General features: G+C 37.9%; 1 protein-coding gene across 1 annotated transcript in view; it reads right to left on the bottom strand.

The window, feature by feature from the left end:
* Window positions 1-9,452, bottom strand: part of LOC139686872 (MFS-type transporter SLC18B1-like) — a 33,183-nt gene extending 23,731 nt beyond the window's left edge. Inside the window, exon 1 of the mRNA XM_071583946.1 lies at window positions 9,345-9,452. Coding sequence (XP_071440047.1) covers window positions 9,345-9,452 — 108 coding nt within the window. The remainder of the gene's footprint in view (window positions 1-9,344) is intronic.
* Window positions 9,453-13,296: the final 3,844 nt, after the last annotated feature.

The raw sequence follows: 13,296 nt of genomic DNA, 5'->3' as shown, positions 1-13,296 counted from the left end.
AGCACTGACGAATCACTGCTCGTCACCTTGCCATAAAATCGTGAGTTCAGAAGTCATATCTTTTCCAACGGCCTATGGGAGTATAATAACGTGGATTTCATTAACAAATCTTCTGGAGTGCCTTCAACAAACTTAAAAGAGGACGATCTATCGTAGGCTATTTCAAGTTCTATGGAGAGAATACCTTCCAAAGATATTTCCTTTCAGTTTGTATGGGCACAAGATACACTTTTTTGCAACATTAACTCGCTGAACCGAAGGCGATAACAGCACAATAGAACACCGTCAATATAGTAGATAGATTTCAAAAGAAGAAAGAATGACAGAAATAAGGTAAAGTGTTCTGATGACTTTTATCGGCTGGGAAAAAATACGGAAGGAATAAGCTACCTACCATCTTCCTACCAAGTATAGGAATTACACAAGTTCACGCCTTGGGGAAATACATATGCCATGAAACGATGTCTAGAGTAGGATAAGATGAAGACACTTAAACAATACATCCTATTAGGTTAAAGATTACGGCTAAACTTCAAAAAGTTTTTGCAGTTGGCTCTTCCTAAGCAAATAAGTTTCTTTCGCCATCATCGGGATACTATACAAGCAGTTAGAAAAACTACAGGAGTACCTAGAAGTCTGTTCGGAATTGGATTTCTGTGGACCGAAGGCTATGCCAAGTGATAAAATTTATTGAGCAGTTATTACCAATTTGAGTATTTCATGAACCAGCGCCGTAATGGTTCTTCCGCATAATTTTTTTCAAAGCATTACGTGACATTTATTTTAAATACTAGTTATACAAGTAATCATAGTAGTAGTTTTGAGGGGAGGCGACCGACAGCTAAGGTCATTTGCGCCATAGGGGAAGGACAGGAAAGGATGAAGGGTGGAGAGAAACCCGGCGTCGGCATTAGCCTACTCTTTACGAAAGGCGCCAAGGGGTCCGCGGCTTAACGTCCCATCCGACGGACGGCGTACTCACTCAAAGTGCCCTCCACAAAGCACCGCAAGTAGGGATCGAGATACCTCTGAAAAATATTCAACACCGCCGGGATTTGAACCCGCGCCCTCAGGGTGGGAAGCCAGTACGTTAGCCCCCGCACCATCTCGATCCCCACAAGTAATCATTTCTGTCATAAAAAGCCTCTTACGTGCGCCTCAACAATGAATTTGGGTGTACCAGATGCTGGAGAACATTAAAATATTTTTCATTTCCACCCTGAGTTTTAAAAATAATTTTGCATTTGAATGTAATTTTTAATCGTCGATATTCAATTGCCAAAGGCAGGATACAAACATTACCTAGGAAAAGGGAGCTCTAGACGATTTCTGAGAGGGATGGACTTGGACTTCTACCCACGCTCATTTATTCCGTCGGAACGATCCTAACCAGGGGTACATGATTAGGACTTTACCGGGATTCAATGGTCACATTTAATAACAGCAGTAATGTTGCAGCTTAAATAAATTTTAGTTTTTTACCATTAGGTTGCGAACTGATAAATAACTAGCAGATGAAAGTTTTCGACATTGGATTTTACAAATTCTATTTACGTTTTATATATAATCTCAAGTGACTGAGAAAGAGTGAACTATGGCCAAAAAAATCATCACGAATCACAGGGATGCCAATGGAACAGTGAGGAAGACGTGGCTGAGGATCTCACATTATGTAAAGTGGGGAAGAAGTGACAGCAAAATCAATGTATCAGCAACAAGCAACAAGTCTCCGGAATTCCGTTAGCGGTTGGATCCATGGCTGAATATTCACGGTGTGGAATGGGAAAGAGGAGGAAAACGCCACTTTCATCGTAAAAATCATATGCAGACCAACAAGGACACAACTAATTTTTACCGTGATACTTCAATAAACAAATTAGAAAAAAGATTATTTGGTTTACTTTTACCCTCTAAAATGCTGACGTTTAAAATAATTTTGAAAAATAAAATTGGATTAGATTGGAAAAATATAATATTTACTCCTATTAACCCATGAAATGTCAGACTTTGGCACTAATTCTTTCAATATTTATGCTAAACAGACGATATTTTATCCACGCAAAAAATTCATTTGCTTATGCATAAATAAATTTGTAAATATTGTTTTAGTGTGTCAGTAATGATGATCGAATCATAATTATATGAAATGCATCAACCTCGGCATTATTCCCTGCAATCCGCAACAGGTATTCGTCGACTAGTTGAACTCTATCCTTATATTATGTAACTGTAGGGGATTATAAAATTTTAATCAAATGTTAAGAAATTGAAAGTTTTGAGGAAAAATTTCCTTTCACTATCTTTTCTTATGTAACTGTAGGGAATTAAAAATGTATTTTATGGTGTGTTTAAATCATAACGACTTATGAAAAAATGTCCCTTTACCTTTCTTTTTATTGTGTGTAACACTAAAGCATCATACATCCGTTTAATGAAATGTTCAGGAAATAACTTTTATGACAAGAATGCTGCCTCCTTCTTTCCTTTGCTGATACAACTGAAGAAAATTATGAAATAGATTGATGAAGTTCCCGTAAAATGAAAAACTTATGACGGGAAGCTCCTTTCTCCTATACTTCAATTACGCACCTGAATAGAATATAAGTTTGATTTACGAAATATGTGCAAATAAAAAACATAAAACAAGACGAAAGATTTTTTTCTGGATTCGTTGTGATCGCTTACTGTGCGGTGAAGAAAAAACTAAAAAATCAATCCATTCCGGAATCCACTTCTCCCACTCCGGATGGTCCTTTCTACCCATAGGGCAGTAATAAATGCTAATGATTCGGTAGTTGGTATCAATAGTATGTAATAGGTCATATAATGTATATTTAATAAATCCTTAGATAATGTTAGCGATCAAATTAAGATAAAAACCATTTTTTGATCATATTTTCACGATTACTTAAGGGTGCGTGGCTGTATGCACTCATATCATTAAAGCCATTGACAAAATCGCTTAGTAAGTGAGATAGGACCCTAATGGAAAGGGTCAAGAAAAAGTGAGAGTAGTGGGCAGAGCGAGCATTCGGCGGCTAACCGGTGAGTCCTGGGTTCTAATTCTGAGTGACGGTTTTGGGAAATTCCATCTGAAATCTAAAGGGTCAAATTTTCCGGTTACTTGTGGGCATCTGATTAGTGGCACTGGGACAGAAACTAGACTTTGTACCTTATTAACGAATTTAGCGCTCATCAAGGCTTATTTCTAGTTGAACTCTAACTTCACCTATCGGAGCCAAAGCAAGCCTCTAGAATGATTATTATATTCTTCCTTGTAATCTACCGGGTACGGTAGGTCCACGCTGAGCACAGGGACTAACGGAGAGAAACACACTTATACACTGCCTAAAGATATTACTCGCCTATGAGTCTTTACTATGTCTTTTAATTTTAAATTTTCTTCATAGTCTTAAGCCGCTTCACGGCCGGACGGATCTCTTCCTCCGTCCTCCAAGTTATTTTAGTATTATTTTATCCGCTTCACGGTCTTGCTGTCACCCGCTTCCTCAAGCCCAAGTGTAATTTCCCGCTGTGGGAAATGGGCGACCCTCGCCTCCGCTTCCATTTTGTACCGCTCTATGCTCAGAGTGTGCCGGTGGGCAGTTAGTGCTGTTAGTGACGTACTTTTTTTTTCTTCTTTTTTGTAAAAAGCCGTTCCCTGTCGGCTTTCCTTTCTTGTTAGATTAAGAATTCATATTTTATTCCTAGTTTTAAGTTTCACTTTCTCGCAAACCGCACTTCCACCTCAGCCATGTTTCTTTCTTCAATGCCATGCGTTTCTTATGTACAATGACCGGTAAAGGTGGGACTTCACTCACCGGGACGGTTTATACTTGCCCGCTTGGGCAGTCAATGAACTTTTGTGCACTAGTACACATATATGTCTCACATAAGCAGGCAATAAACCCCTGAGCATTAAAAACTATTGCTAACCATTCTTAGACTCTTTTCCTTCTTTACCATTATACCTTTATACCATTATACCATGATGCCTTTTCCTTCTTTTCATCCAGTCAAACGTACGTAATACTTTTTTAATTGAAAATATTTTTTTTACCAAATGCACTTCTTCTGTCAATGCCCTTTAGGGGTTAGGTGGTAGAACGCACCCCGTAGTTTCAATCTCGCCCCAAAACACTTGTAAAGGCAATTGTCTAAGTACCTATCTAGCAAATTTTTCCATCTTTGTCTAAAAAACTTCCAAAATAAGAAATTTACGCTACCTTATCGATATCATACCCAAAAATTAAAAGTATATTTTATATATATTTAGAAACTAATTAACTTCTTTTTATATTTGATCCTCATCCCATACCTATCATAATAGCTCTTTAAAATGCAAAGTATTGACATCAATGCCATGGGTGCCTCGCCAAGTAAAGTTTAACCACCCGCAGCTCTGCAATAATGAGGTCATCTGATTTCACTCCTTCCTCCAACCCTTCGCAGGACTCCCTACAGGTTGACCCCTAGTGGAACCCCGGTTGAAACTCTTCATAGAACCGTCGCTAATTTGAAATATGTAACTAAAAAATCACCAAGAAATGGGCAATTCCGCAAATAAATCTTGAATAAGACCTAGGTTTCGCTTATTACAACACCATCAGATGTACCCATAATATTTCTCATTATGTTTCGTTTCCACTTTATTATCGCCTGAATTTTCAGTTTTGTTTGATATTTATATGATAATGATTTGATTAATATGATGTTTTGTTTGATATAGAAAGAGGAAAAGTATCTACATCTTGAAAAATGTCATAAATAATTTTCTGGTGTCTTATAATTAGAATAACGACCGAAAGGATTGCGGAAAACCTCTCTTGAGACTCAATCATAACAAATTATGAACATAAAGTGTCTTATGGTTATGCTCTGAGAGAATTAATTGCATTCTCAGTTTATATGATCTACAAGGGTGATTTATGGGAATGTGTGCTTTTCCTCCAATAACAATGTCATAAACGTTAAAGGCATTATTAATTTCTTCTTTTTCTGTAGATAAATTTTAGAAAGCATCTGTTAAGCCGCATTAAGATAATGCTACCATGATTATGATAGCATCAAATCGTCGCCGCCTCGGCTGACGATTGACTCATTGACGCTAAAATTCTCATTATTAACCCACTTATTTACGACATTATAATCTCCTTTCGATTAGAGGATGTTTTGACATTAGTCGACCCTCGAAAATGTATCAAAATATTTGGAGCGCACTCGTTAAGAGAGTATTACGTGACATAACTTTAACCTCTGCTGGTACCAAAATTCTACTTCTTTTAAGACGTACTTGTTCTCTTTTCACGTTTCACAAAGTGGTTTCACACAATAACCTTTTATTAATTAATAGGATTTTGTAAAGTTACCACAGGACATACAAAGTCTTGTCGGAAGAAAGATTATCAATAAGGAAGAGAGGACGATGGGACATATAAAATCCTGATTGCAGGTGTTAACGACCATAGTAAAATTTAAATTTAATTGTTTCCCTCGCAGGACTAAACGATCACTGGGCTCTCAACGGAAAATATATGCTAGATTTAGACTGATAGAGGTCAATAAACTGCAAACCATTTATCAATAAATTTTACTCAACCATTGTTCATTCGGAATACATTTTGATGGGCCTAAAAATATTTATTCGAAATTCGTACCTGTTTTATGGTCAATTTTGAATCACAGTAGTCTGAATTGAAGTTCATCAATGTCACAATTCAATTAAATTTGGCCAAAAATCAAGTGCATATAGGCTAAATGATTATATTGACAAGTTACCTTTAGGGGCCCTTTAGGTTAAGGAATGTATTTGGTGGAATCCCAGCGACAGTAATCATTAGGTGGTCGACAAAAAAGATCAGTTAACCATTATAAATCAGTGTTTAATTTGGTAGAGGCCTGATTTTGGGTTTTGAGACGGCCTCAGTGCTAATTAACTCATAACAGAATGCGCAAAAAAGGGTTCATAATGTAATATGCACTCGATGAAGAAACAATCCGATTTTTTGGAATCTAAACCCAAATGCATGACACCCAATTAAAAATTCGGAATATGATAAAAAAAATTGGGTTAACAGAGCGGAATTCGAACCCTAGCTCTCAGCATAGGAAGCCCAAATACACCAAGAAAAGACGACGCACAAGTCAGATTTCCGAAATCACAATTACATTTAGCAGTAAATAAATAAAATTTTTAATAGGAAATTGATTTTGAAAATATGGGTGGATGGTGAAACTGGAGATGGAATTATTACTATGGAAATTTGGGAAATCGGTTATAATCATCTCATCCGTAATTTTTACTCTTCTTATTTGACAAAACATTTATTCTAAATGCAATGATTTTTTGTGCCATTTAACATAAATATGTGCCTGATTCACGCATCGATTTTCACTTGGTTTCTGTTTTTGCTCTCAATGTTTGTCGTTTATAGGCAAATTGTAGACAAATCTTTTTTTCCGGAACAAGGAATCATCCACGAAGACAGAGTGAGGGAGACTGTAATCTCGCGGAAATTCACACAATCGGGATCAACTCACAGCTTGGAATGTTTTCAATGTTTGGGAGGTTAAAGGTAAAGTCTCATAGCCAAGTTTCCTAACTCCACGACGCTATTTACTTATTTGAACAACGGGAGCACCCTCACGCCGTCCTGAATGTCTCACCCATACAAACTTCATACAAACTATTTGCCGATTACTGTACTGAAGATATTTTCGTGTCATTAGTCCAAGGACGTTACCTAACCGCTGATTTATTCAAACACGATTCACTTTTAAGGAAGCTCATATCCGACTTAAAAACCAGATAACAATGTGAGATGGCTTATCCACCAGTGGACTTTGGTTTGTTTATATCTCGAAACCCTAAATATCACGTCGGTTAGAGTACACTGGAAGGTTCCAAGTTCAATACCGGACGGTGCCTCTGGGAATATATCATGCTCGAGCTTTTTCACATGACGGTCACCGACTAAATTTATCTGGTAGTATGGTAACCGTGTGTTTTCGAGATAAAAGAAACCCCAAGAGTGAGTGGTATCACGTGTACTTAGAATTGGTGTGAGGAGACTTGCAATTCTAACGATCCAACCTCAATAATCAAACCACACCAAATCAGCCCGAATCAACTAATCAAATCTCATACATAAAACCAATTTATGGGTTGATGAATATAGTTTAAAAAGATGTACAAACAAAATACAGACGAAAAAAGCAAGCACACTTCAAGTACACCGATACAATGATGACTTGAGATCGAGATTCAGATGATCATTGATGATTATATTGATCTACCGTTTCCTCACAGTTCCAGCAAGTACCTGACAATGCTAATATCTGTACTCATCCAGTTTTTAATCATTTCATTTGCAGCGCTATCGAATTCATTATTACTCCTACCCAACATTCGCGTAGAAATTATCACTGATGGCATTAATATTCATACTTACACAATTCACGTTTTGTAGACAATCTTATGATTTTTGCAAAAAATTTTAATGCATTATTCAAGCAGTTCAAAATGTCTATATTCATTTGGAATTCACAATGTCCATTAATTGGTGGTCAAGCTGCCAAATTTTATTGCAGTGCGAAAGGCGCTAATTTTCGGCTGTGGACAAGAATAAGCACAATTTACTTATGTACCAGACAGTTATAGGGAAAGAGTCTTACACCTCGCCCATATCCTCGTTTTTAACGCTTTAATATAAAAATTTGACCGTGAATTTAAGGAACAATAGATTCGCAATTAAATCTTCCCTATGGTATCGTGAAACCGTAAAAGAAATTGGTGGCGTCAATTTTGCGTTAGGATAAGAAGGATTTATAAAGAGGCGGAAGTTGATGACCTGCACCTTTAGCAAAAATTTTAAGAAAAGAGTGGAGAACACCATGATACAGAGTATAGTTTTTTTATGGCTTCTAAACTTGGTCATGGAGGCAAGAGAATGAGCGCAGATTGGGGGCTTTTGATGGGTTTGGATTAGAATGGAAAAAATAAAATACACAGAAAAGAGAAAAAATGATGAGGTTCCGGATATGGTAGGTGAAGGGAAGGTTGTTGGAGGAATTCGAAGAAGGTAGGACAAGAGCCACTGAGCGGGAATGGGATGCTGAAGACGGCAATATAGTGGAGAATGCCGGGAAAGCGAGGAAGTGGGAGGAAAATATTAGGCTTTTTATTGAAATTAAGGAGGTAGACAGTATGTAGAATCAAAGAATGAGTTACCATCATATGAAGTATAGGGTTTAAGATTATTTTGTACCGCGCAATTTAGGACTCAGGAGTATACAGTGCCAAAGCCCTTCACAACCTACCCTAATCTGGAAGAATACTGCTGGTTATTATAGCGTCGATAGCTGATGTTTTTAACGGTTGTTTTGTTTTGGAAAGATTAAAATCATTTGAAAATAGTTTTGATCACAATTTTTACATAAATCAACAGCATACGTATCAATTTATCTAAAACTCATATGAAAATAAAAAGACTTTGAGGAGTAATTGGGAGGCTGAACTAAACGTAAATATTAGAGGGAATATTCTAGAAAGGTGGAGCTATTTACCTATCTCGTAAGATTTTTGGACCAACATATTCAAATAAGTAGGCAAATAAGAGGAGGAATTGTATTACGCGAAGAAACATCTACAGGAAATTGATGGAAGGGACGTTGAGTAAGGATGTAAAGAAGAGATTAGTTAAAACTTTGATTCGAAGCGTAGTTTTAAACGGCGTCTAAATTTAGTCATTTAGACAAGATGACCGGAGGCCTTTTATATGTGGGTGTGGAGAAGAATAGAAAAGGTAAAATAGACGGAAAAGAAAGGAAGAAGAACTAGAAATGTTGGGGGAGGAGAGAGAGAGAGATGTTGGAAGATATCTAGAGGGAGCAAGAAAAATGAATTCGCATATTTTGTAAATGGTAATGGAATGTTGAAGACTTATAGAGGGCAGAAAGTGAGGCAACCGAGGTAGGGGGATGAAAAGAGTATGCCTGCTGAGCGAAATAAAGGAAGGTACGTAGTGAGTATGCTGATAGGAAGAAGTGTTAGATGTACGGTAGGGGGCTGGTTTGTGTCTTGTTATGTGACGTTTATAGCATGTGGCGGTGGTTAGACTACGTCCAACCAAAACACACAGAATAATAATCTGGCAAAATAAACGTAATAAATGACCTTGTGTGCCGAGGAGTGAACGAAATTTGAATGAATAGACAAGGTTACTCGGATGGCACATCGAACCGAGCCATGGAAACGAGATGCACAGAAATTAGGGGAAGAAGTGTCAAATTTGGATCACTCGTTCCATGGAAGGGATTACCTGCATTTTAATGTTCCGACTTACCTCTTTTGGATAGAAAGGTGCCTGCAGCGACACGCAGATAGCATTGCAAAAATCGGCGATGCCGAAAACAATCAGAGTCAACCACTGCCTCTTGGTGAACTTGCCCATTGCGAACTGTCAAAGGAGATGTCTGTGGTGTCCTACGGAGGGCGACTTCTTGCCGTCACTGAAGTGGCTTCTTAAGATTATGGCAGCTCGAATTATTCACGCAGCTTCTTCTCGCCCATTGACGTGAATCTCCAAATTAGTCCACAGTCACCACGCCGCTTGCTGCCAACAGCCTTCGCGAGCAATACACTATGGTTGTTGTTTCCACTGCCCGGTGTCCGGAGAATAATTTCGATTGCCCGATAATTAGGTGAATGTATTGCTATAAATTGAGCTGATTTATGAGAGGGGCCCGCTTTTTGTCAGAGCCCTCGTCTATATCAGGAGCTTGGGCAACACTTAATGAGAGTCCATTGATCTCTTACCGGCGAAAACGATTGAACAATCTAATTCAAAATAAATTCGAGTATTTTCAGCGTTTCAACTGACTGAAGTAAATAGGAAGGATTTTCTACCCGCTGTCCCTCTAATTTATTTGAATCGAGACCCTTTCCCTTAGATATACTACTGACAACTGAATATTTTACCACGAAATGTTCTTCTAGGTGCTCTTGGATGAGGCAGAAAAAGTTATCCCAGGGATATAAATAGAATACGTCAATTGGAAAGTTAAAATGTGTCGATTAAAGTGACAGATATTGTGAAGAATTTGGAGGTGGGAAGGAGTAGTCTGGACTTGAAGATACTCAACTTATTCAAATTACAGTGATATATCAAAGTCCACAAAACTAATATTTTATTTTAAATGTCCATTTTCTTCACGTAAGAAAAAGTATTTCAAGGTTTACTTTATACTCGAAACTCCCGAATCCCGGTGACGCGATGTTCACACCCGATCCACTCGCATGTCAATGCCCGGAGAGCTTCTCAAAGTGGATTCTGACCCTCGGCCGTCCCGTCCCGGTTGACGTCCACCGTGTAGTGTCCACCTAAGGGCTTCCCGCTTGATTATTTGGGCGGGCGTCGGGACGGGGCACGAAGGCGAACGTACAGAGTCGTCGATGAATCCTCCTTCGCGTCTTTCGATGTCCGTCCCGCCCGGCTATCGGCTCTTGTATGGACATCGGATCCATTTGGAAGGAATGGGTAGGGGACGGCGGATCACGGGGGTCGGGGGAGGGAGGGGAAAGATGAGTGTTTGGACAAAACCCCTACCCTTCCCCTTTTCTCCATCTCTCCCGATTCAACCCCGCGACCCCTTAAGGGGCCCCCCCTTGGTATTTCCCAGTCGTCCGCCCGCCGCAGCCCCTTCCCCCTGACGTCCCTCGTGTGAGATACATTTTTCCGCCCCCAAACTTCTTGCCAATGACACTTATCACTTCGCTCTTTCCCCCTCCTTCTCTCTTATCGCGTCAGAACCCATCCTCACTCTCACACCAATGGCTCTCCACCCTTAAATCCCCCCTCTGCTCCCCGGGGGTGCGTCGGAATCACCAAGGCGTTTCATTCAAGTCCCAAGAGGACTAAGTCTCGTCATAGATGACTCCGGGGACGTCAAAAGAGGATTCCGCAACGAACAAGGCGCTGGATTGGCGTGGATTCTACATCCGAAAAATAATTCCGGAAAATTTTCATTACGAACTTCAAAAAAAAAATGCAAAGTAGACAGCGGACGAGTTGCTTCAAGATATGGATGGCAAGTGATGAAGTACGTAAAAAATCGCAGATTCAAATAAATAATGAGATATCTCGTTTCCATATTATCTTTCATCATATTCGACCTAAATTTAAACTGATGACGAAAGAATTTCCCTCTGTTTCGTCAAAGGAACTCGTAAATTTTAATGCACTCGGAAATAATCCGCATTTAAAAAAAAGAAGTTGAGTATAATGATATGCAAATATTTCATTGATAAGCGGAATGGACCCTGAAGGATGTTGTAGACAAGGAAGCACGATAATATTCGTCAAATAATAAAATGAAACGTTTTTTAATCCTGCTGTGTTTCTACACATCCCTCATTCTATATTAATGGTAACTAATGGCAAATAAATTGCTCCCTCTGGTGTCATAGTGGCGCCAATGTAATGTGTATGTAATGAATCAAAATGCACTGGAAGACAAATTTACACGTATATACCCGTGGAACCTAACAATATGTGATATTAAATAAAACTTTGGATCAATAATTATCAAAATAATGTTAAATGGGGCCTTAATAATAGAGTAGCTGTAGAGAAAAATAATCAGAATTATTAAATGAACTATGTAAGTTGAGAATGTACTTCTCAGTAGAAATTTTTCCATCGGGAAAGGCAGCGTGCAAAACCATTATTTAGAGTAAGATAAGATGTAACAGTGTATCTTCAAAAATATTTTATTAAATTGGTTGGTATACAAAAACTATGACTAATGCATCGTGCAAACACGCATAATGAAAACATTTAGTGTGCCAATAGGGATTGACCTAGATATTTTAAAGCTATTCAATGCTGCCAAAATAATAGAGAGGATAGGCAAAAACGATGGGAATACACGATGAATATTAATAATACATTTTCAGACTTTAAACGTCTGTTTATTTTACGTCCTTTCGGTAGGCAATTTGGCAATTTTAGGATTGCTGTGTTTCTTTTATCTATACAATGCTGTGTTACGGTATTTTTTTTCTGAAATGCTTTATAGGCGGAAACAATTATTCTCAAATGTAAAATTTTTATTTTGGTATATTTTAATCATTGACAGGAAATAAATTCATCAAATTTCCTTTCCTGATTAAAATAAATTTAATAGTCCATATCAATAGCTATTTCACATTTTTTCTCAATTCGAGGCAATATATTTGTAGACTTTTTGCTCAGTGCGTAAACATTTGTTGTTGGAAAACCTATTGTCATTAATCTTTGATTTTGACTTTACCCAAAGATATTTTACAATAAATTTTTGCAATACATTTTTCTCTGCTGCCATACAATACCCTGTATACTGGGTTTATTTGAGACAGTACGTTGAAAAACAATTTTCCCCGCATTTGTCGGTTATCCGTCAGAATAATTGGCTGATACATCCCTTATATTTCTTATGGAGTATACAAATGTTCACACGACTTGTGCCTTATTTAGACGCAGATAATTCAAGTTGAAACGTTTTATTTGTTATTATTTTTACACAGCTCTATTTGACTTGGAACGCATGGATTACAAAATTCATTTTTTTCGAATTTTATGACTTACTTCTTCGTAATATTTGTCTCTGGTTACTATCCATTAATATTCTCAGTTCCCTAATAGTAAACTCTTATTAAAGTTCTCTTTGTTTGTAAAGGCAAATGGACGAAATTTTATTGGAACCGAATGGCAAACCGATTCGCTGAGTGCTCAATAATAATAAATATTATGTGCCCATAGCAGTTATCTAATTGATATACCTCTCCACTAATCGTTGGGAAGCAATCATTTACATTTTATTGATGGCCAAGTTGTGTGTACCTAATTAGGTTGATGATCTATGGGTTCTAAAATGCGGAGGTGACTAGAAATAGTGCAACATACGAGGGCAATTCGAAAAGTAAGGTCCCCTATTTTTTTCATAAAAAATCGAATTTATTCTGAACTTTGCGGACATCGTTAGAAAGGTTGAGCATTTAGCTATTTTTCTACATAGTTGCCTTGACGATCAATCACTTTTTGCATCCTTGTAAGCAGCTTTTTAATACCGGCGTCGTACCTTTCTTTAACTCGTACCGGCGTCGCACCGTACTCTTCACAACGTTCCCGCACAAACCAATGCTACAAACGTTATTCTTAGATATTTCTATTGATATACCGAAATTTTGACGGGTAATGCGGACTGATGTTTTAGTAGCCTTAGGAAATAGGTGGTATTTTAGATTTTCGTAAAATC

Source organism: Hetaerina americana, unplaced genomic scaffold, assembly GCF_022747635.1.
Source record: "Hetaerina americana unplaced genomic scaffold, ioHetAmer1.1.p SCAF_15, whole genome shotgun sequence".
NCBI classification, from domain to species: domain Eukaryota; kingdom Metazoa; phylum Arthropoda; class Insecta; order Odonata; family Calopterygidae; genus Hetaerina; species Hetaerina americana.
This window is presented reverse-complemented; position numbering and strand designations above follow the sequence as displayed.